Source organism: Manacus candei, unplaced genomic scaffold, assembly GCF_025592945.1.
Source record: "Manacus candei isolate 608988 ecotype Guabito, Panama unplaced genomic scaffold, ASM2559294v1 h1tg000094l, whole genome shotgun sequence".
Lineage (NCBI taxonomy): Eukaryota > Metazoa > Chordata > Aves > Passeriformes > Pipridae > Manacus > Manacus candei.
Genome location: NW_026138142.1, coordinates 4049585 through 4074958, shown reverse-complemented (window position 1 = coordinate 4074958; position 25374 = coordinate 4049585). Strand labels below are relative to the sequence as shown.

The 25374-nt window shown below is 39.3% G+C and overlaps 1 protein-coding gene and 1 long non-coding RNA gene across 2 annotated transcripts in view; both read right to left on the bottom strand.

The window, feature by feature from the left end:
- LOC127461109 (uncharacterized) overlaps positions 1-25374 on the bottom strand; it is a 493673-nt gene that overhangs the window by 144051 nt on the left and 324248 nt on the right. The window lies entirely within an intron of this gene.
- Positions 4976-25250, bottom strand: GHRHR (growth hormone releasing hormone receptor). The gene is made up of 13 exons (XM_051768402.1): positions 25194-25250; positions 21425-21530; positions 20699-20806; positions 19415-19515; positions 16422-16519; positions 14532-14664; positions 13523-13676; positions 11872-11932; positions 11697-11766; positions 10014-10105; positions 9389-9518; positions 7577-7618; positions 4976-5143 (listed from the first exon to the last, which is right to left on the bottom strand). Exons 1-13 carry the CDS (start codon positions 25248-25250, stop codon positions 5021-5023), a joined length of 1275 nt encoding a protein of 424 aa, XP_051624362.1. The 3' UTR covers positions 4976-5020.

Below are 25374 nucleotides of genomic sequence, written 5' to 3'. Positions count from 1 at the left end.
GACATCTTCCACCAGCTCTGCACATGCCCAGCTAAAATAAAATAAAATACAGATAAAATGCTCTGGCAAGTAGAGGGAGGGAAATAAAGAAACACAGATTCACTGCAGAATCCGTGTGCACATTCCAAATTTAAGGATTTATTGTGTGTGTTTCTGTTGCTTTAATAAAGGTATTTATTGTGCACTTTGACACGACAGTTTTGTTCAATCACATACGAAGTGATGGGAAAACCCTGTTGCTCCATAAAATTACAAAGAATATTTTAACATTCTTTTCTCATACTGTTAAATTTTAATATATATTAAAAATTGATAGCACTTGAATGAAAATACAGTAGAAATAAACATTCCAGTCATTTAATTTACGTCATGAATTATAAACATGGTGTACTTTTATTTGTGACTAAACAACGTCGTGTTCTGGAAGCACAAAAATCATGAAATATTCATACAAACTACAATTCTTTATTTTAAGCTCTTTAGTTATAGGATTTTCACAGTGTGCTGTAAAATCATTGTCACTAACCAAAAACCTCCCCATCATTCTGATGTGCTTTGCAGTAGGCAGGGTCTGATTAAAAGCTTTGTTCTTTAGGGATAGTTGTACAACTTACACCTTGAGGACACCACATTAATATCTTAATTTGATAATACAAGGGCATAATTTAGGCCAGATGGTGCTAGTGTAGATGTAATTGTCTCTCTTGCTGTCAAGCTTGAGGTGGATTATGTGTGTCTGATCTCAGTTTCCATTTCCAGACCTGTCCCTGACCAGCAGGGAACAGCATCATTGTAATCAAAAGATGTCCCAGGCTTGTTCCCAATCTATTAAAGACAGACAGTGACATCCTCCTTTTCCTACAAGTACAAAGAGGCAACATAAAGGATTTGGAATCTTACATGCAACGGTTTCAGGTACAAATTGGTTCAGAAAACAAATTTTGCCAGTAGAGTTTTTATTAGAATAATCAATCTAAAATTCACTAAGCACTTTGGGGCACTTTAAATATTTTTATGGGTTTTATCCTCTATAAGGTCAATGCCATTATCACTGTGGGACATCCCTTGGTAGAGGTGTTTGGATCAAGTGTTTACTCTATTAGAGCTTGAATCATAATTCAAATAAAGCGAAACACTGAGAAGCTGTCCTGGCTTCACTGAAATCTGAATTTATTTCATGCTGCAAAACCAATAATAGTGAGTTTCACTTGGTGTTAGATAAAATCAGAAGAACAAGGGTTCACTGATAGTCATTACGTGATGCACTGTTTCATTTTGTTAATACAAAATATAAAATTTATGCTTTTAGTGGGAGAGACTTCACCCTTGCTATCAATTGCCAATGAAGTTATTAATAGTTGTAATGTGTGGGGAAGCTTGTAAGGCACTAAACTAGATAGAAAAAAAAAACCTGTTTAAAAAGGTGATTTGCTGACTGAGAAAAGATAAAAAAAAAAAAAAAAGGAAAAAAATTGGGAAAAGTCTAAAAAAAATGTTACCTAACTGTGCTTCATAGAAGAAACTGATGAAACACTCTCATAAATACATGGGGTATTTCCATTCAAAAAGAGAATTGGAAGATGGGTCATGCCATGCTGTCATATTGCTTAATTTTAGGCATCTGGCAGGGTGTACTTAAGGGTAGGAAGAGAAAAATTAACCAGTATCATACAATTAGTTGTGATATGACACTAAAGCTCAGCCCAAATGACTTAACTTGCATCTATGCTGGCAAAAACCTGAGAGTAACACCTAAAACTGAGCTTTTTTTTTTTCCCTTCTGCAGCTGCAGTGAGATCAACTCAAGCCCTTAAGTCCTGGAAGCTCCATTTTCCTTCTGTCTTTCCTCATTTTGCTTCTGTTTTTCCTCATTTTTACTTCTGTCTTTCCTCATTGCACTGTAAACCCTGTAGCAATTTGCACACCCTGGGAATGATCCTCTATTTAAGCTCAGTTTTTCATTGCTCTGGCCCTGCTCCAAGTGAAAGTAAACCACACTTGGCCAAAATTATTCTTCAAAGGTTAAGGAGTTTCTGCTGCTCACACTTCTCATACCTGTTTTATCAAACATTGCATATGACAAACAAGAACTTGTAGAAAAATAGTCTTATGCAATAATTGTGCACGTGCTCCTGGTGTTAAGCTCAGTATAAATTATCTAAAGTCAATCTTGAAAAACTAAATTGCTTAAGTTTTTAAATTAACACTTTATATTAAAATTGGATTTGCTGAAAACATACTGTAACTCAAACATCCATGCCATGCATTGTCAAAACTGACATTAATATTTTCATTAAATAATCAGAGTATTTACTTCTGATTGTAACCATTTCTGTTTCCAGTTTCAGCTATCTCAAAGGCAAGTATTCTCCCTGAAGTATCTATTTATTTCAGGAAGGAATAAAGTTAGGATCTCAGTCTCTGTTCATGTTAGAAAAAGCTGAGAAGTCCAGAAAAGGACAGTGACCAGTGTGCCATAGCCTTATTTAGGTGATAAGGGATGCCACAGGTACTAGAATTCACCCAAATAATTATGCCTATTATGTATTATGCAGAGTCAATGGAAATTATTAGGACAGACCACTGGTATTCCTGATGCAGAGGGATTTGGAGCCAATCCCTTAATTCAGGCTTCTATAAAAGCAGAGAAGCCCCTGTATTCATGTGCCTTCATATCTGTTACTAACCTGTCCTTTTAATGTCAGAGTCATCATGGAAACACCATTTCAAAACTGCAGGGTTTAATTACAGGGCAGAAAATCCATTTGATATATCAAGACTCACGAGAGTCTGTATATGACACTTTCTATCACTGCTTGAGACAGGGGGATCAAAAAATTCCCTCACACATTCAGAAATCAGCTGAGCCAAACAATCTGTTCAGCAGAAGAAAGAATTTCGTTTTGGTTTTATTACTTTTCCTTTTATCTTCCACTTATGGAGCATGATGGTCTTTAGAGTAAATCAACCAATATTCACAATTAATTATACACCAAGGGAAATGCAGCAGCTGCAGGGAATCTTGTCTCAATATATATGGATAGAGACAGGTAAAATTTCGATGCTTTCCTGAGTTATTACTTTGGGCTCCATTCTGATGGAGACCATGATCTTTTGGAGACTGGAAAAATCCATCTTCAGGAAAAAAGTCTCATGTAACTGCCTCAACGCTTGTGTTTACTGATAATGCCACTTTTCCATGTCAGCTGGCTGTTGTGTGACACTGAAAGGCATCTCTCTGTTAGTCCCTTACTTTCCACCCAGCTCACCTTGAATTCTTCTGGATAAAGGAACAAAACCAGTGTAAACAACATCTTGGGCCACACATTGTAAACTGTGTTCCAAGGAGTCACTGCAGAAATGGAAATAACCTCCTTCCTCCCGGTGTTCCCTCAGGTGCTCCCACACTTGGGTCTGAGTTCACTCACTGCTGTAATTTCCACAAGGAGAAGAATAACAAGGACAAAACTATTATTTTTTGGGGAGGATATTTTTATAATTGGAAGAGAAAAACACTTTCTTGGTACTCAGTTTTTACATAAAAACTAGGTGATATAACATTGCACTTGTGCCCAGGTAATTACACATAACTTGGAGTGGAAAGTTGTGTCACCCAGTTTTTTATGTAAAAGGAAAGGAAAAAGGAAAGCAATTCCACTTTTCTTTGTTGTAATTTCTGCTGTTCAATTAGACTTGGCAGCTCACCGAAATGTTCAGAAGAGCAGAGTAAAAATGTGTTGATGTAATGACTCTCACTCATTGGAACAGTTTAGTTTTCTACACTCCTTTCCAAACCCTAATGTTTCCATCAAAGAGGTTGATTGATCCATTTATTTACAGGTTATGACAACCACTTGCGAAAAAAAAAGACACAGAAAAAAACAAAAACAAAAAACAAATGCACAAACAAAAACCAACCAACCAACCAAACAAACAAAACCAAACAAAAAACCCAAACCAAACCAAAAAACCGACTAACCAACCAACCAAAAACAAAAAAACAACCCAAACAAAACAACAACAACAACAACAAAAACAACAAAAAAACCCCAAACCCAAAACCAAAACAAAACAAAAAACAAACAAACAAAACAAAACAAAACAAAATCCAACAAAAACCCCAACAAAACCAAATAAAACCCCTCAAGTGCAAACACTGGGAATACAAGTTTATTTTCAAACTTCTGAATGTTTTACAACACTGGAGAGCAAAAACAGTCACACCTAAAAAAACGCTCCTAGAAGTCTCCTTGTCCATCCCTTGAGGGTCTCATTCTCTTTCTGTGCAAAAGTTGGCATTTCTTTTTAACTTCTTTGCAAGGAGCAGTTATTCCTTAATGATTATCACGTGGAGCCTTGGCCTTCCCAATGCCTCCACTTTGGCTTCTCTGTTATCAGAAATATTCAAAACTGCAGATACTGAAATAACATCAGAACATGAGAGTGGTTTGGGGGTTTTTTTGTGAACTTTGAATCTTTTTTGCTACTAAAGAGACAGTATGAAAAGACAACATAAGAGAACATTTGTAGCCTTTGCGTTGCTGTTCAATAAGACTTTTGGCTTCTTATTTCCATGTTTACTGAATCAAAACAAGGACCAAAGCTTGAGTAAACTGAATAGACTCCAACTCCCGTTGCATGAGGATTGAATTCCAGTTGCCAGAGTGAAGGGTACTACTGATGTCCATTCCCTGGGCACTTAATTCCATATATTTATCAGTAAAAGCATAGAAGTGAATCAGAATAGCTGGGTTTTGTGTTTGCTGTGATGCAGAGTGTATTGATAAGAGAGTTATTCTGTGTTTAGAAGGCCAGGCAGTGTTTAATCTGTCACTGCAATGCTTGTCCTGCAAAAGGTGCCCCATGAACAGAACTGTAGAAGTGGAACCTCCTCCTATTTACTCGGCATGAACTGCAATCAGTATGTTTTTGGGGGTTTTTGGTTTATTTGTTGTTTGTTGGGGGGGGAGTTTCCCTAATCAGGTTTTTATGTGTGATTGCTCCAGATCCTGAGGCATCTTCAGCACACAGATGTGGTCATTTTTACTCCAGAGCTGGATGGCACAGTCCATCTCGTCCTCCTCCACACTGGCACGAGTCCACACCTCTTACCGTGCCACCTCCGGCCGATTTCTGTTTGCACCTCAAAAACAAAGGAGAAAGCTATTTTGTGGTTAAATGCTGCTTGGGAGCAGACCAGTGGGAAAGAAGCAACACAGAAACAGTGGCTAGAGAAGAAGAGGGAAATTTTTAGACATCTCAGTTCAAGTTAGTTCCCTTTCTAGCTGATGAAGTAGGATCCTCCAGTTTATCCAGCCTGTCCCACCATGTCCATCTTCCTGCACTGATGAAAACTTCCAGTGTTGCTGGCTCAGAGTTTGCCTCCTGTGCTGACAAGGGTAAATGAACCCTACTCTACCTTTCAAGAATTAAGGAAATATTGTGTGTAGTGATAGGACAAGGGAAAATGGCTTTAAACTGAAAGATAGTAGATTTTGTATGTTCTGAAGAAATTATTTGCTCAGAGCGTGGTGAGGCACTGCCACAGGTTGCCCAGAGAAACTGTGGATGCCCCATCCCTGGAAGTGTTCAAGGCCAGGTCGGACAGGGTTTGGAGCAACCTGGGATAGTGGAAGGTGTCCCTGCCCATGGCAGGGGGTAGAACAAGATGAAATTCAAGGTCTCTTCCAACCTAAACCATTCCATGATTCTGTGTGAGCTGATCCAGTTCTGTGTTCCTACTTAATGACCATGGGCACAAAATTCAAAGCTTGTTATTCCAGCTGTCACACAGTTAAATAAATGCAAAAAAAAAAAAAAAAGTCCCACTTCCAATTTAACTTACCTGGTTTCCATTTCAAGCCTGTAGCCTCAGTCCACCTTCCTCCTCTGAACTGGAAAGTCTATCAACACTAAGCCTGAGGTCTCTAACTCCAACACTCTAAATCAGGTTCTCCACCACTAGAATATTTTCTCAGCAACTTTCTTTTAATCTTCTCCTTTTTTTTAAAGTATTCCATTGAAAACTTTTCTACTAATGGTCTCACCAACATTACCTACACAATTAAACATTTTTGCTCCACATCGCCTGCTCTTCCTCAGTTGCTAAGGGGTGTTGTCTTGTTTCTATCTGCTTCTAGAAAAGTATGATCTGCAGCAAGTTTCTTAACCAACATTCACCAATTTGTGGCTGAGAAATAATTCTACTTTGCTATTTAAGATGATGAGGGGAAAGCCAGCAGCAAGCAGGAGAGACTTTTGCTTTCTGTTGTTGACAGCTCTGTATGTCATGTACTGGCATGTTCACAGAAACATAGAGTGGGTCCAGACCACCCACTAAAGCCTCCTGTCACATCTGATTCTTGTAAAAATGTGCCTTTCCAGATGTTTAATGGGAAGGAAATTTCTAAATTGAAGAGTTGTGTGTCTGGAATGTCAAGCTGAACGTCAAGCTGTGTCTACAGTTAGAAGGGATTAGGATTGTTAGTCAGTATAGTCAATAATCCACAGATATAGGCAGCATAGACAATAATTCACAGCCATAAACTCAAACAGAAGGCCAAGAGGTGTTAATATATTTGAAAAGATTCGATTTAATACTTCAGAAATTTCTGATAAAATTCAGGAAATCTGGACTGTGGCACATGTAAGTAATTAAATACTGTTTGAAAGCCTTATCAGCCCTAGACTTTAAACTTGGAAAATGAAGATTTGGTCAATACAGCCCAGGGAGTCTGGAGTGATTAGGGGCAGGATTCACCTCCTAAACACACCTTTGACACTCCAGTGGAAGTCCTTTATGAGGAGGGAGGGTGGGAATATATGAAACAGGACTGTCTCTTTTTAGGAGCTGCAGGCAGAGTCCAGCAGAGTCCTAGTGCAGTCTGAAACTGAAACCCATCATACCCTAAAATAGCTTCCTCAGCTACCCTGGAGTCAGAAAAGAAAAGGAAATTCCAGGGTTTCAACATATTCTAAAATATGGAGGATAAACTTTTTTGTTTCTTATGTAATTCATTTAAGATTAATTCTCATCCCAACATCTAGACCATAAAAATGGATCTGGATACTAAGATAAATGGAATTATTCCTGTCCTGTCTGCAGTAAAATTCTGAATTATGTATTCTAAATAGAAAAACAATTTTAGCAACATGAAAATACTGAAAAGCTTCAGAAGCATAAGAAAAACCCTGAAAAAATAGTATTTAATTATGGGGCAAACAACCTCAATTTTAATTCCAATTTAATCATAGACCTTTGGTGGATGGAGATCTTTCTGCATCGCTGCAGTAGCTTGTGCTTTTAGGGGATTTCCAAGCCCTGTTGTAGGGCAAAAATGTGAAGAAAGGATAAAAATTACTTGAGGGGTAGAAAAGTAGTAAAAGTTGATTTCTCCACTAGATGGCTTCATTCCCATGAAGATAATTGAGCTGAAATCCATGGACCTTGATTCCCATGTTAACAGACAACGCTGAGAAAACTGCAAGATTTGATTATCTGCTTGTATGAAACTGATGTTTGTGTTGTGTATATTTGCCAATGAAAGCAATATTGTAGAGGACATAATTCCCTTACCTCTTGGTTCAGGAAACAGTAGAGAACTGCTACAATAAAGCCCTGAGAAAGACCAGAAAAAAAAAAAAGTTTTGGGTGTTAGCAAAGTTTGAAAAAGCCACTGTCATTACCTGGCTTCACAATGTGAATTAACGTGTATCACTAGAGGTGGGAGGATTACTATAAATTGAAAGATATTTTCTGTATATCCAGTAAAGCTGAACAGGCAGATAAACACCTGGTAAGTGGCATTTAGTTAAAGTCAGTAAAACAATACGAATTCACAAGAACAGATGATGTGGCAATTGAAGTTCTCCCACGACATATTTACAAACGTATCATCGATTCTCCAGCCAAAACCACTCTGAATTAATTCTTTACACGTTATAAATCAGTAAGGAAAAATGGACTTCAGAAGGAGATCCATGGATGGAGCTCATCCAGCTTTTCAGTCAACTTCCGTGTCTTTGCAGTGATGATGAGGTCTGTTTTCTGCCTATTGAATCTGTTAAAATCTGAACTGAGATAAACTCAGGACAATCCCAGGAGGTCAAAGGACCTCCATGAGCAGATACCAGCCCAACCCCTCACCCTTTTATTAATTAACTTATTCATTAAATTGTTCATTAACTCAGTGAAGGTCCTCTCCCTGTACAGAGGGTCGGGATTAAGACGGGCAGGGTCTGTTGGACAATGGATTCAATCCTCAGGAGGACCAAACCAGCCCAACTGCTGGATTTTTGGTGATTCTGACTGACAAATGATGCCACATTCCCTTGTGAGGTTTGCTGGGATTCCCACAGCTGCTTCTTGGAGACTCTGAGCTGCAGCACAGGGACAGGGAGGGAAGCAAAGGATAGTTGGGTGCTATCCTTTTTAGAAGCTGCAGACAGAATCCAGCAGAGTCTTAGTGCATTCTGAAACTGAACCCCAGTCACACCCTAAAATAGCTTCCTCAGCTACCCTGGAGTCAGAAAAGAAGGGGAAATTCCAGAGTTTCAACATATTTTAAAATATGGAGGATAAACTTTCATGTTTCCTATGTCATTCATTTAAGATTCATTCTCAACACAACATCTAGACCATATAAATGGATCTGGATACTAAAACAAATGGAGTTATTCCTGTCCCACCCAAGTAAAATTCTGAATTATACATTCTAAACAGAAAAACATGTTTATCAACACACAGAAATACTGAAAAGCTCTTAACTCAGGTAGCCAAAGTACCTGGGGGATATGTCAAAGCAGCCTCAGGAGCTGTCCTGGTTGGCACCAAACTCCTCGAGCTGTCCATGCCCTGTGTGCCAAGTCAGAGCAGTTGGGGGCATCCACCAAATATTTTGCAGGAGGGAAAGTGATGTGACAGGATGGAGCTCTGCATGTGCTGGCACATGCATCAGGCACTATTCCATGTTTATGTTTGATTATCAATTTATCCTTGGCCAAAAAATCACCAAGGGGGCTGGACCTGCAGCTTCAGTTGCCTCTGGATAATTTAACATCAGCCCAAATGAGCTTGTTAGTGAAGTCAGGGAAGGCATGTGGACTAGGACTCTTAGCTTGACTTTGACCCACCATCCAATTTACACACTCCTCTGAAAGTCTTGGCCTTGTATTTGCAAAGTCTGCAAATCTGCAGTCAAACCTAAAGCCAGGTAGGATGGAGGGAATGTCTTCAGGGATTGTGACCCAGCAAAGAACCATGAACCTGGTGAGGAGACACTGGATTCAGGACCCAATGACCTTTTGTGCCATCCTAGTTGTCATCTGGACACAAGATAAAATCAGAAAAACTGCCAAGAAGGAACTGAAGCCTCTGTGGTCACTTTACCTGGAAAGATCCAATGCAGAGCTCCAAGTAAAGCCGGACCCCCAGGCTGGTGTATTCCGGGAGGAAGTTGAAGACAATATAATGGGTTCCAAATAATGGAATTAGGAGCAGAGTTGCCCTTGAGAGACGTCTGGCACAGCACATGAGAAGAAGGAAGGTAACTTTATTTCCCTCAGTAAAGACTAATGCACAGAGTATGGCACAGTACTGAACAGAAGTGAAAAACCCCTTAATATATATATATATTTAATAGAAATTAATATGCAGACTCCCTTTACAGGTCTCATATAGGAAAAAGCAGCTTAGAGGGTAATTTATCCTGCTCTAGATCAGACATCTAATGCAGATTCAATTAATGGTTTTCTTGTCTCACAATTGATTTTAATTGGAAGGCAGATATCTGAACTCTTCTGAATATATCATGTTGGCTCATATTAGGTGAATTGAGTCTTATCCATTGGTCAGTTTCCTTGGGAATGGGATAAGGTTGGGAATTTCTAAAATTTAATGCCAGTTAAACCGAGCCTGTCTGTGACACTGAAAAAGTACTTCTCTATTTAGAAAATATTATATAAGTTTTTATTATTGAAATAATTGATTTTTTGAAAATTATACCATACATTACCTGTACTGAGAAGAGTTATTGAAGTTGATTTGTCTAGGGTCTAGTTTTTTCAGCAAAATTCTGATGATGTTGACAAATAGGACAAAATTGACCTGTTCACAATATTTGGGAGAAGGGGGAAGAAGAAAAAGAAAATGAAAAGCCTAATTTCTCATGTAAAACTTCTCAGTGAAAATCTGGGGTGGTTTAAATTTCATTTATAATGTATTGTGTGCAGTTTCAACGGTGTCAGTGTAAGGTTATTAATGTTATTTCTATTGGCAGCATTCAGGTGTGTAAATAGATTACATTCCTTCTTAAAGAAATGGCTGAAGATGAAAACTTGAGAATCTGACTTTGCTAAGCAAAATATTTTCATCGATACCTTGAGTGACTCTTTTACTTTTGTAGTTCATATCAGTTGGAGTTTCTTTTGAGATCACTACTGCATTAAGTTTTTGCTGATCTCTTTAGACATTGTTATTGGAACTTCTCTGGCTAAATATCTCTGCAGTGAGATACCTCCATCTGAGCTGATCACCCTGCTCTGCCTTTGCCAGCAGTGGAGAGCCAACAAAGCCTCAGGAGGTGTTGGGAACGACTCATCTCCTCCCAGAGAAGACGTTTATTTTAAGTCAGATGCCAAAAGCACAGATTTCTCTCTGTTGACTCTGAAGGAGTCTCTGAGGAGCATTAGCTCAGCTCCAAAGCTCGCTAGGGTCAAGCCTGACTTGTAAATCAAATTTTCTACAACTGCCATTTGGCACGGATCTATCCAAAGTCTGTGAGGCTGCTCGGTTCTCCACAATCAAAAGATTCTCCCTTATGCATCTCTACGTGTCCATAGACACCAGCTCTTCTTTGGGTGAGGCTGAATGCTCCATTTTGCCTAAGAACATCCCCATTTTACCAGAAACTCCAATCTCATTTTACCCATCAGTGATGCCTCGTGTACATTCCAGCAGAAAAATCATCACTGCAGTCCCTTGGCTTCTGATGTGGATGTCAGAAGGGGGGGAAATAATGGAGGTAGGAAGAAATGCAATAATTTATTGAAATATGGTGAATTATGACCACAATTCGACTTGAGATTCTTTATTCATGTTATTTATGCATATCTTTAAAGCCCTTTCCAACCCAAACCATTCTATGATTCTATGTGCCTCATTTGCATGCAGCTGTCCTCCAAATAAATTAAGCTTTTAATAGCTGGTCTTAAGGTCCAGTAGCTGCTTTCTCAAAAACACTGCTTGGGTTTAATGGCACGTGGGAGTAATTTTATATGATAATTCATTTCAAGCCCATCAGTTTATCCAATAAATGTCAGGCTCAAGAGTTATTATCACTGTTATCAGCTGTGAGCAGAAACCTACTGACCTTGAAAGTTTGTGTTAAAATTTATGGCTGCTTCTGAGGTTTCATGCTGAAAAATTGTTTTCAAATATTTTAAGGATGGTTCAGCTGCTCACTCACGATTAATTTCAATTAAGTGACAATTCTATGAAGGTTTTAATTTGTTTGAAGGATGTTTGCTTTGTAAGGGTGTCAGTTCTCTGCCCCTTTATAGTTTGCATTGTATGTAGGCAAGTTTACAGTAGAAATTCTACCATTCCTCTTCTCACATCTCAGCAAACAGTAACAAGATTTTAATTTAAAAGCCTTTTTTTTCTCCTAATTAATGTTGGCAAACTCAGAAGCACCTACCCCCACAGAAATTATAATAGGTCCTTTGATTAGCCACCAGTAAGGAGAGCCTTCATTAATATCCCAGCATCTGCAAAACACAGCAAGAGTTTAGAAAAAGACAGGTATGTAATCACTGCAATAAATTCAGAATATAAATCAAGAACACAGAATAATGTAGGAAACAAGGACTTACGCCGTGTCTTCGAAGTAGAATTTTGCCAAAATCCATATAAGAGTGAAAAGTGTAGGAAAACCTGTCAGAAATTTAAACAAAATTTGGGGTTTTCTGGTTTCATCAAATAATCCAAACCTTGTCCACTGAAACTCTGCTGTGATGATACAAATCATTCGTTTTCAGAGCTGGAGTCACCCTTTGTGGTCTCCTCATGTAAGAGGAATTGCTTTAAACTCAAAGTACAAACCTAAAAGGAATTCTTCTGATTCCCAGGGTGGAATGAAGCAAGTTATGTCTCGTTTGTCTCTTGAAGGTAGAAAGGGACACAGAAGCTGCTTTGCACATGATGTAGTTCTGTCCCAGAGGACTGAACTTGCAGTCTCTTGCTCAGATGAACCCAACTCACCTGTGTGCTCTCCCTGAAGGTGGCACTTGTATGCAGAGAGCACATTTAACCCCAGGTTTAAGTGACAAGGGTGCTTTTTGCAGGACAAAATATTTAGGAACTGCGTTTACCAAATCTTAAAATAATAATACTGTTAGCACTTTACAAACACAGAAGGTGATACACTCTATCTTGAGCCTTCTTAAAAAGGCTCCCTAAAACACCCAAAGTGATTCAGTTTGCCAAGTTGTCAGGCCTTCATTAACCTTTGGTGGTAACATCCATGGATTGTCTCCCTCAACTGACCAAAAAATTCCTCTGGGTAAGTGTATCCACCTGCCATAAAGGAGTTCTCTGTTTTACACAGCAACTTGCTCTGGGCAGCCACTTAATCTCTGGTTTCTGGGTCTCCATAAGAGTCTGAACACTCAGATTTATTCCAGACTCCACCAGAAAGGGTGAGGGTGTTGCTGTTTCATGCCTGACCTGTTATTTAGTGGATAGGGCTTTTTTATTCATAAAATTGCCAATGCATAAAATGGGCTGTAGCAATATTAAGACAACAAAAATTCCCTCTATGACTCCAGATGGACCCATTCTCAGGCTGTGTAGCTATATTCTGCATGAACAGGAGCAAGTCACATCTAACTTCATTGTCTGTGATGGTTCCTTAGAGGTGGCTGCGTTTTCAGTGGGGAGAAGAAGGTTGAGAATGGATCTCTCCCTGTGGGTTCCCAAATGTACTTAATTTTCCACTTAATTCACTGGCACTTTAATCCTGTTCTTTAAAAAAAAAAATTGGTTGTTCCTCACTAATATGCATGTAAAAATAAAATCAGAGCAATGCCTAAGTTAGGTAGTTAGGTAGATTAGATTCCACATCCAGTATTTTTAATGGGCTGGATCACAGGATCACAGAATCATGGAATGGCCTGGGTTGGAAGTGGCATTAAAGATCACCCAGTTTCAACCAGCAGAGTCACCTTCCACTAGATCAGGTTGCTCAGAGTCCTATACAAGCTGGTCTTTAACACTTCCAGGGATGGGGAGTCCACAACCTTCCTGGACAACGTGTGCCAGGGCCTCACCACCCTCACAGGGAAGAACATCTTCCTTGTCCCATCACTCCCTTCCCTTGTGCATATTCCCTCACCAGCCTGATTTTAAGCCCCCATTAGGTACTGGAAGCTGCTCTAAGCCCCCCCCCCCAAAGCCTTCTCTTCTCCAGGCTGAACTTGTTTAACATTTTGCCTTTCATTAGTTTCCTGGAAAAGCCTTACTTACCCCAGCCAAAGAGGACAAGCCACCAAAAATACCTTCTCCCATGAGAAAGGGATGAGAGCAGCAGACAGTTTAGGTAAAGAGCCTCCACCAGCAGCCACATGAAGTTGGTCATCATGAAGTAGTGACAGAAAACCACAGAGATCTTGCATTCAGTCTAAGGGACAGGACAGTCATAGTTTAAGGCGGATACAAGTGTTTGATTTGCAGCTGTAGCAGACATCTGTAATTCTGGCTGAGTTCTACAAAGAACAAGATCTCACTACTGCATGATGTTTAAAATGAGATCTTCAAATGCAAAATGGCTTTTTTGAGTGATAAGACTTTAACCATCATAATACTTTGGAACCTCCACTGTATTTTGCTTTATATCTCTGCGTCAGAAATGCAGCTTGGGCTCCCAAGCAGGTGATTTTTTTCACAAATGCCCTGCTTTCAGTGTATCCTTAGTGTCAAATGCTTCTTGGACAAAGGTTCAAGAACCCATTTTCCTCCTTATGCTCAAGTCTAAACTTCTGTGTGGCCATGAGCAATGCAGAGGAACCATCCCACACACCTGTATTTGAAAGCCATTGCCAGGTTGCCAAGATTTTTTGATTGCTTAGTACCTGGAGTGTTTTGTGTTTTACAGGCCAGAGTTTCCAGTCAGAACATGAAATCCAAGATTTCCAGAAGAATCAGCTTTAAAAGTGGTTCTATGAGGCACTCAGAAATCTTCAGGTTTAGGCTTCAGATTATAGAAAGGTAACAGTGAAATGATACTACTTTTTGCTATGTCAAAGTCTACATTTGATTTAGAGTACTACAAGACCACAAGTTGATGCTTTCAGAACATAAAAGGTTCACATTTATGGAGGCAAAACATACCGAATAAAAGAATTATATAAATTTCGTTATAGGTTAGAAGGAAAAAAAATAAGTAGTAGTAAAAAAGATCCCTGAAAATGAAACCATATATAAGTGGTGTGTAAAAATATCAAGTACCACAGTATCCTACTTTTCATGTGCTTACTGTAGAGAAGCTGCAGTGATCAATGCCTTCCTCCTGGAAAAGGACAGCATCCTTAATGAAAATAGCAATAGCTTTCAAGATAAACGTGAAAAAGAGCTGCACATGGATATAATTCCTGGGACAGCGAAGCCTCCTGGAAGAAAAGAAGGGAGGTCTTTCTCAGCACAACTGGCTTGTGCTGGGGGTAATTAAAATAAGCAATAAACCTTTGTTTCATCTCATTTTCACTTCCAAACATATACAGGAAGAACACCTGCATCTGCTGAGGTCTTTCAGGCAGAGAGAGAAACCTTCCTCGTGTGAAGCAATTCACCCACAGTCTGCACCTCAACCTCTTTCCTTGTTAGATGGAGGCCTGGGGATGTTTCTGGCCTGCCAAATTTAAAGAACCCGGAATTCCTTAAATTTATGTTTGTGCTCAGCACACCTGAGCCAGGCTTCTGGTTGGCATTATTTTGGGGCCAATCTCGCATTTGAGGAATGATCTTTACTGATACAATTCAGACAATGGCTAAACCACTCCCAAGACCAAGCAGGCAGGGGTATCATGGAATAAGCAAATACTTTTCCCAATGAACAGGGTAAGAGTTGTTCAGAAATATTTTCTCTATCCTGTGCCACGGGAGAGCTAAACTGCATTAAACCCCTGTGCAGACAACCTTATCCAAAATTAAAGGCTTTTTCCTTACTTTACCAGAGTTACTTTTATGAATTAAGTGAGAGCAGAGAAGGGCTTTAAAACAATTCAGCACATCTACTTTAAATTCAATTTGACACATCCACCTTAAATTCTCAGTTAATTAATTTTAAATTTTGACTGCTATTAAATACAGATTTTTGTGGGAGTTATACAGCTTCAACTTTATGTTTTCACTTGGACATGAAGATTTTAGTTAATAAGCAAAGAGTTCCATTAAAAGCTGAATTCCACCCAGCTCCAGTAACCTGAGGGTCACCTAATCTCAAAGTTCACCCAGAGTGGGCAGAATTTTATTGCTGACCTCAAATGTCAACCCCATTGTTAACTATAATTTTTTTCCTCCCTATTGCCGTGTCTCTTTATGTCCATTGTTTCTTCCTTTCCCCTCATTTGGGCTGCTTTGTTTTCCTGAGGTCAGAGTGGATGTCAATAAACATATCTGTTGGCTTCCAGACATGAACTGGGAACCAACAGGGGTCAAGAAACTTTTCCCAGAGAACCCCCATTCCCACAGCAAAATAATAAAACTCCAGACTCTTTTGTCTTGCAGAAATACAAGAAATAAATAAAGATTAATAAAATTAATCCTACGTGTCAGCAAACATTAAATATACATTAAATGATAAAATAAATTAGCAGTTTTATTCCAAATACTATAAATTATACCCGAAAATACCTAATTGACGGATAATTCAGTGAGAAAGAAATCTTAACCAAACATAGCCAAATTCTGACTAATTTTAAAATAGTTATAATTTTTTTGATAGTAATATATATAATGTCATAGGAACATTGATTCACAATCAAGTTCCTTGTGCATGTTCTTCTTATTAATATAAAATTCCCTGAAGCCACACAAGGCAAACACACATAATTTATAAAGAAATATCCTTATTCCAGCAAAAGTAAATAAATTTATCTCTTGGTTATCCAGGATCAAGGTGAGTTGCTGAGTTTTGCCAACATTCAGCCAGGGTTTATTTCCCAGCTCTGATTCTCTTTCTGCCTGGCTCTCTCTGATCACTTCTCATTTCAACTTTAATGTAACATTATTAAACCAGTATGGCTGGAAATCTTTATTTTTATTCATCTGGATATCTATCTATGTTATTTTTAATGTCTAGTGATGTCTTCTACAGTGTCAGATAAAGAATTCTGTTAAAAGAATCAAGGTCAGAGGACACCTTTACCTGAATGCAATAAGAACTGTCACAGCAATGATGAGTGAGGTGATGGACACGCTGTATCCTACAGTGTAGATGATCCTTATAGTAGAAAAGTAGGATTGCTATAAAGGAATAGAATTATTTGTCACAAAAGTTGCAGCTAAGTGACAGCTTTTTTACAGATTCTGGCTGTTATGCTTTGTTTGGTGCTTCAAATCATTTCATATCCCTGACTGCCTTTTCTTCCCCCTCTTAATCCCACAGCAAAAACCAATTTAAATCCCTTGTTATGTTTCTTTTGTGAAGTCCCATTCCATAGTTACATGGATATAGCTCAATCTGACACCAAAACATGTATTGATCAGGGTGGTTTGAGGCTCATTCATAAAACCATAAACACCAAAGCCAGACTTTAATGAAAGCACTGTTAAAAATCAGATGCATTTTTATAAATACTGTATTTTATATTTTTTAATGCTGCTGACAGCTGGCTACATGATGAATACAGAATTCCAGCAACCTTTCCCTACATTTCTCCACTTTCCTACTCTCTGCTTCCTTATTTCCAGTTTTACCATCTATTCTTCCTTTTTCTTTTTATTGTGTTCTAGTTACTTGGGTTTTTCTGCTTTTTTTTTCCCCTCCTCTGTTTTTCTTGCTGCCAAACTCAACTGTTACTCAGCCAGAATATCAATCAAAACCCATTTCAATTCAAGTGGCACCTCAGACACGATCTCTGAGTGAGGATAAGTTGACTTCCACCATCACACATGAAAGCAGAAAATAAAATTAATAAGCTCTAGGCTGCAAATCCTTCCTTTCAATCCAACATGGGCTGTCTCTTGGGTCCCATCTCAATGCTTTTATAACCTAAAATCTTCACAGGTGTGCAGAGCATTGCCACAGTTCACTGTGGGGAAGGGGATATACTTGTTTTGAGCCCTAAGTGTAACTGCAGGCATTATTTATAAGGGTTCATTTAATTTATTTTAGGTGCTTAAAAATTAGCTGCCTAAATATGAGCAGCTGAGTCTGGAGTAAAATGAGGAATGTGAGAGCCTGGCCACAGGACTGAACTGTTTAAATATTGACACAATCCTGTTTCTTCTCATTCTCTTTCTTTTCTAGTTAATGAAGGGAAAGAAACACCCTCAGAAGACAATTCAACTTATGGGAAGTTGAGAACTTATGGATTTCTGACAGCAAGAAAAAGGATCTGTCACCAGTCCTGCCTTAGCAAGTGCAGGTCATAGAATCCCTGACTGGTTTGGGCTGGAAATGACCTTAAATATCATGTAATTCCAACCCCTGGTTTAGTGGGGTGAAACATTTGGTGCTGAGGACCCTACATCCATGGGTGAATATTTTTCACCATCCATGGGCTGAACATTTAATACTGGTCAGAACCCACCAGGTGCACCTTGAATTTTTCTTCCAGTTTAGTTTTACCCATAAGAAGATAGGTTTTCCTTTCTGAGAACAGTGAATGCAGTAACTGGGGAGAGCCAAGACATACCCCTGAAAAGCTCCCACCTGATCCTACCAAAGCACTAATAGAGATCCACCTTGGAGTGATTATTTATATATATAAATAATATATATATATATTTATGATTTATATATATAAATATATATATATAAATATATATAAATATATATATATACATATTTATGATTTGAACCATAAAGTTTTGAGACTGATGAAGTTGTATGATATGGAAACCAGGCATAGCGGCCTCTTTTTTTTTGCCTAGTGGATGAACTGTGAATTGTATATGATTGTCAAAATTCCTGACTATGCACAATTCCAGCCAAAGCTCAGAGAAGTACCTCAGAGCTGGAAAGCTTGCCAGTAAACCTGGATCCAGTACTCCATGAGGAACATCAAAGCTGTGCTAGACTGACCTTAACTGGCAACAAATCAGATGTAGAAAACACAGAAAATAATCAAATCTTAACATTGATAAATCTACAACTGAGGAGTTTGCTTTTAGGTAAAATAATAGAATAATCATATAATGAGCTGGAAGGGACCTTAAAAATCATCTCAATCCAACCCCCCTGTCACAGGGACACCTTCCACTAGCCCAGGTTGCTCCAAGCCCCATCCAACCTGGCCTTGGACACTTCCAGGGATGGGGCAGCCAAAACTTCTCTGGGCAACCTGTTCCAGGGCCTCCCCACCCTCACAGGGAAGAATTTCTTCCTAATATCTAACATAAATCTACCCACACTGGAGATTGTTTTTACCCCAGCAGTGTAAGGAAGCAATAAAAGAAGGGAAGAAAGAGAAGAGTTGCACTTCAGCGTAAGTGTTTATTATGCAAAGCAGCAGGTGCTGAGGCTTAGAGGCTGGAAAGGAAGTTTGAGCTAAACAGGTATAATAGTCAACACAAAAAGTAATGGGAAGACAAGTGAAATCTCCCCATGATGATACAAATTATGTTTTTATCCATATTAGTTAGGAATCAAGCAGATAACCTCTAGATATCACCAACTGTTAAAACCTGGCTGAAGAATTATGTCAGATTCTGATCTGCATTACTGACATAAAATAACGTTAAGACTTTTTTTTCCTTGATGAATTAGGTATTTTATGCAGGATGAGAAACCCAAACCCCTCTTGTCCTTAGATATTGCTGAATTTGGAACAGAGGTGTTATAGCAGCACATCACTGGTGCTGTGATATTACAAATTCATCTTGCTGACTGATACTGCTGAAATGTCTTAATCCATATTTTATGAACATTTTATGATACATCTCTAGTTGTTATATCTGTAGGCAAGTTCATGATTGTCTGGAATTTGCAGCTGGCTTTGTTTTTATTACACTCTCACACATGAATAATAAAACATTCCTAGTTATTTTACAAAATAAGTGGCTAGAGTCAAATCTGAATTACATTCCACACTTTCAGCTTCAGCTGAGCTTCCCTTTGCAGTGTTCTTGCAGGAATAGAAGGGAATTCTATAACATCAACACACCACTCACTTATTTTTCTGTAATTAAACTTACTTCTTCAAGGGGAATCTCATCTTCTACTGGACAGGCGACGTGGTAGGGAGGGAACGGGTCAGACCAGCCTTTCCTTGTGCAGTTCCTTTTTACTATCCCAGCTGAAACAGAAGCACTTAATTTTTTCCAGTGGAAAGCCACATAATATGGAAAATAAAACCCGGGAGAAAACCTCTGGCTGGTGCAAAGGTTATGCCAGGAGGAGAGGATCATGTTCATTGGCATCTCACAGAGCTGGTAGGACACTTTGTGTGTGTACATTCAGGTCATCAGACACAAAACTTTATGATTTATCTATAGGCAAACAATGGAAAAAGAGGTGATAGACAGGGGTAGGGGTGGGAAGGAGTAAGGAATTAATTAAATCAGGGAAAAAAAGTCCACTGGAGAGGATTGGGAAGCAGTGCTCCATCAGACTTCTGCTTTGTACAGCACTCACCCTTCTAACATACCCCTTCTCATTCCCACCTCCCTTGGGGTTTATATTTTCCTTGCAGACCAGAGGCTGGGATAAGCAGTTCCTTCTATGAGGATAGCACATTTCCATAAAAAGATTTATGACTCAGATGAAGGATAAATCCGAGAATCCCATGGCAGGAAATGAATCTGCCCAGATGAAAGGGACTTTCCTTATCCCTCGTTTATAACAAGCATGTGTTGGGTGAGGCAGAGCTTGGGCTTTACAGCTTCTTTTTCTTGTGGAGCTGCCAAATCCAGGTCTTTCCTGGAAGATGGTTTCCTCCTTGTGGGCTCACAGTCTGTTCCTTTCCATATTCACCCACAGAGCAAGCAGACACCAAGGCATTAGTTTGCAGCTTTGCATTTGACCAAACACACGTGCTGCTTCAAGGACTAAATTCTGCTTTGTATCTCCAAACTTGCTCTTAAAGAACAATCACGTTACTCATTCCTCTGCCTTTCATTTCATCCCAAACCAATCAGAGCACAGATCTCTAAAAGCCCAGTGCTTGAGTTCTGACCTAGAGAACCTCATGTGAGCTTTGTCAAAAACTCACACAACAAGCTGATCCCAAAATCCATGGAAACTCATGGAATCTATTTATTTCAGTGGGTTTTGGATCAGGGCCCCATCACAGACTATGGATAGTACTTAAAATGTGAGCAGAACTTCTAAGGTCCCTCAGATCCTGCTAAAATCTTTGCAGTGTTGATCTGATCCAGTTGTAGAGTAGGAACATGCAACTTTCTGTCTTCACCCCCACGTTTTAGAAACTCTCCTCCAGGCAACAGAAGAACAGGAGTACAACCCTGATAGTACATCACCTGGCTCCTTCATGAAGTGAAGGATGATGTTTGGGCATGGTAAGGCAAGAGTCTCTCCAGCATCTGCCTCTGGCCAGCACAGTAATTTGTCCCAAGTTCTCTTGCAACCTCAGGCAGAAAGTGAAATATATTTTTAAGCATAATTATATTTGAGCAAAATAAAACCCCAAACCTTTTTAAACTTTGCCACTCCACCGCTTACATATCTTGCAAAAAATAGTTTAGCCACAATTTTTATTCTATAATGAGAAATAAACACCCCCAGAGGATTATTTAATCTGCTTTAGTTAGACCCACTGTGTTAGACTGGGGTGGGTTTTTGAAATAATGTAATAAATGAAAAGGTATTATGGAAATGGGAGGGAGAGTAATTCTGGAAGAAAGACAAGGTAACAGTACTTTTTGTTGTGTTATCCTATTTTTAAAGACCAAAACACCCTCACAAACATGCAAGTATGATGCCATGACAGCATCCAGTTGGATAAAGAATAGGACAAGGACAAGAGGATTCACTCAGATAAATTGACTGTCCATATTATAATGGGAAAGACTGTGGAAAAAAGAATTTAAAGGAAAGGGAATAGATGGAACAAGAGCTGACAAGACAACAGGTATGTGGGACAATGAGTAAAACCCTCAAACATGCCCATTGGCAGCCTGGCTGTGTCCTCACTCTGCTGGTGGGTCACTTCTCCCTCCCTCCCCTCATCCCTCACACATGGACACCTGCTGATGTTGCATTTCCACGCTCCTGTGGGTCCTCCAGACATTCAGCCTCATTTTTTTTCAGCTCTGTCATAAAATCACATTCTGGGTGGACATTTCCAGCAACCTGCAGGGAGTAGACGATTAGTAAGAAGGTGTTGGATCATCAGTCATTAAGTCTTACTTTGGCAGCTAACGAGGTTGTTTTAAGGACATAAAATGCTATCTTAGGGTTCAGCATCCAGAGGGTACCACAATCTCTGCACAAACTGCAACACTTTGAGATCACAGAATCACAGAACAATTGAGGTTGGAAAATGCCTCCAAGATCAAGTCCAACCAGCCCTGTCAGATCCACCACTAAAGCAAGTCCCTAAACACCACATCTACATGTGTATGACCCCAGCTGAGCTCTGCTGAAGGCAGTAGAGCTGTAATACTTTACATCAGAGTAAACCATCAGGCAGTAGAGATGTCAGAAGATGGTAGCCACAGGTCTGGAAAGTGTATAAGATTCCTCTGTCTGTGTTCATAATCCAAGAACTCTTTGCTAGGGCCTGGCTTTGAGTGCAGGACTCATTTCTACCCTAAATTTAGCTAGACCCTGCTGAATCTGACCCCAGAAAGACAGACTGCACTGCACTTGGTCAGGCTCCTTTTCATAACAGTGGAGGGCTCAGCACTGCAGGACGTGCTGCAGAGCCCACCTGTGCATGGAAAAGCCCCTGCCAACCTCCAAAGAAACACCACCTTGGAATCACACACAGTTCCTGCAAAATTGTCTTCTGAAAGAGTTTTTCACTCTAAAAGGAATTAATCTGTTCTCTCCCTTCTGCCATCTGCCTTTCTTTACAGAGGGTGGGAGGCAAAACTCCTTTCTTTGGAAAAAAAAACCAAACTCTGCACCAAAGCATTTGTTGGTTTGGCATGAAGGTGTTTTGATAGCAGGAACTGTTTAGTTGCTTTAGTCCTTGTTTAGACTTGAGCTTGTGTGGGGACCAGAAGAGAATGTGAAGGCCTCCAGAGAACCTTGGCCACCAAAGGACAAATTCTGCAGCAGCCTGTTACACACCACAACTGCTGTGGTTGTACCCGCTGGGTAGAAATACACATTTAATTTTATGTATCACAAAGAAAGGAATATTTGTCTTATCCAACCATTGTCCCCAGTCCCAGAAGACCAGTTGCCATAAGAGACACTGATTTAGCTCTGGTCCCAGGCCACTGGTGCTGGTGTGCTCTACATGAGTGAACACAGATATAAAAACACACAGACCCATCAAGAAAATAAACTCAGGATGAGACTTGCGTGGTGAGCAGGTGGCTGGCATATGGCTCAGTTTTCTTCCACCCAGGGAGGATTAATATTCAGGGAATTTTGAAAATAAATATCTGGCTTTCAATTCATTCAAAGGGCAGATTGTACCCGTTCCAATAAGCTGGTGTTTCCCCTCCATGTCAATGCCCACATCTCCTGTTGGTCTACAGAGCATTTGAACTGCTTATTGTCTAACAGCTTGAGGCTCTGAGGCTGCTGGAGAACACTGGATTAATTGCACAATATTTGTTTTTTCTGGGGTTTGGACCCTGGTACTTGAAAATTCCATTTATGCCCTTCAAGATCATCTGCTTCCCATTTACTGCTCTTTTAGGAGGATGTGGTTTTCTTGCCAGATTTACAGACAGCAGTGCCACGGATCAGTTTAAGGCAGCAATTTAGAAGTTCTTGAGGCTGAATGAAGTGTGATGCCCCAATGATGTCAGAGAGATCAGTCAAAACCAAGAAACCTGGGGAGCCCCTCAAATCAACTAAGATATGTAATGGTAGGTAGAATGAGAGAAAATTGGCATCTGTCGGGAAAATCTTTGTTCACTTGATATCTCTCTTCATGCCAACATATATTCTATCCTCCCTTGTACTCACCCTGGACAATGAAGGTCATCTATGCTGGAAAGCTCCCTAACCACGGTGTGTGACAGCTATTGCACAAAGTAGCTTTATTAGTCAGTAGAAAAAGCAGTCAAACCATTTACTGACAATCAATTCTACCACATTCTCTTGGTTCAATGAAACTGTGCCCAGAAAAACTTCACCAGGCAGGAAATGTACCCGTTTGCACTGTCCTAAATTATTTCTCCTGGCAAAAAAAAAAATAAAAAATTAAAAAAAAAAAAAAATAATAAAAAAAAATTACTAGATCTCACCTGTCAAAACTCTCTTTGCTCCCTGAAATGTTCATGGCAAGAGCAAAGCTTGTTTGGCTTATTCACCAGTCCAGGCAACCTTTTTTTTTTTCCATTTTTGATTTCTAAGTCTCCAGACTTGCGAGAACATATTACCACGTGTGTCTCAAATAAAAAGATGAGGCTGATCAAGCACCAGGGATTCAAATTATTGCCTCTTCCTTCAAGAAGACCCAACCTTAAGAGATGCTGTGGCAGTTTATATGCAAGTCATCACTAAGCACTGCTTGAATAGACACTGAATGTAAGGTCTTCTCTGAGACCAACTCAGGTAAAATAAATTGAAAATATTCATTTGGCTTCTGAAGCCTTTAAAACCTCTCCAAAAGTTGAGTTCAGCTCTACCAGAAGAAGTATATGATCACTTACTCCAATAAAACCAGATGGCTGTTTTTCCACCATTATATACTGAAATAAGAGTTGTTTACCCATCCTCTATTATAATAACATATGCAACACATGCTAGGAGATTTTTATTATACACTAACACATAAAATTGTTTCTGATCAGTGCATATTCATAAAATAACCAATATAACTTTATAGAAGAAAGTGTTATTTCTCTTGGGTAAATGGGACAGGTCTCTTACAGAGACCCTCAGTCATATTTTAACTATTAGCGTGATATTCTACTTACAAGCAATTATATTTATCTACTCCCACTACAGGGAAGTGGAGTTTGTCTCAGAGATGATACAGAGGAAGCTGTAGCTTCACATCAATAAAAAGTCTTTTCAGTCATTTCAAGGTGCTTTATTTTTCTCAATCCACAAAAAGACTTCTGTGCCCCCCCCCCTTCATGAAATGTTCCTTCAGAAATGAGATTCCCAGGAAAAAAAAGATATAGAGGAAGGATTACAAAAGGAAGATGCTGAAAATGTAATTACTCTCAAAAACAAAGAAAATGTCCTTCCCCCACTTTGCACAGACATTTCCTGATATCCGTGTGATCCTGAATGCTGGTTTATTAATCTTTGTCCAAATCAAAATATCAGCAAGACCTCTGAGCTTTTAAATCATTTAAATATTTCTAATTCTTCCATAAACATCCCTGCTGCTTCCATTTTTTACCTGAAGCATCTCAGCTGCTCACATATTAAATCATATTAATACTACCACCAAAGCAGCTGAAATTGTAACTAATAAGACAGTATAATCTGAAATTTAAAAAAACTATCAAAACTCAGCTACTCTAATGTAACAACCCTCCTCCAGTTTCTTCTTGTCACTGTCTTAAAGCCTACACACACATACACAGAAAAAAAAAAAAGGAATTCTACCAATTATGTTGTTTCTCTACAGTGAGTGTGGGATAAGAAAGCAGTGAAATGAATTGATATAAAGATCCTGCAATGTGTGTCCCTTCTGCTGCTGCTCACACTTTTCATAGCATCTTGCCCTGTTTAAGCAGAATCCAAAGCAAATAAAGAGAAAAGAGAAAGAAGCTGTATCTGCCCGTCTGCTCCAAGGAGGAAATAAACAATTATTGAAACACAATGAAGTCAAAGTTTTGTTTGTTTGGGTTTTTTTTCCATGCAATTACTTACAAGCACTGCCAGACTCAGGGTGTGCAGAGCACAGTGGTATAAAGCACAAGAGTTCATGTTCCAAAGCAAGAGTCAGATTTCACTCCCTTAGCCTTTCTCAGCATCTCTCACCTGCTTTTCGACCTCTCTTTCTCCCCCCAGTTGCACATTTGCAACATTTATCTTTTTGCACAGAAGTGAC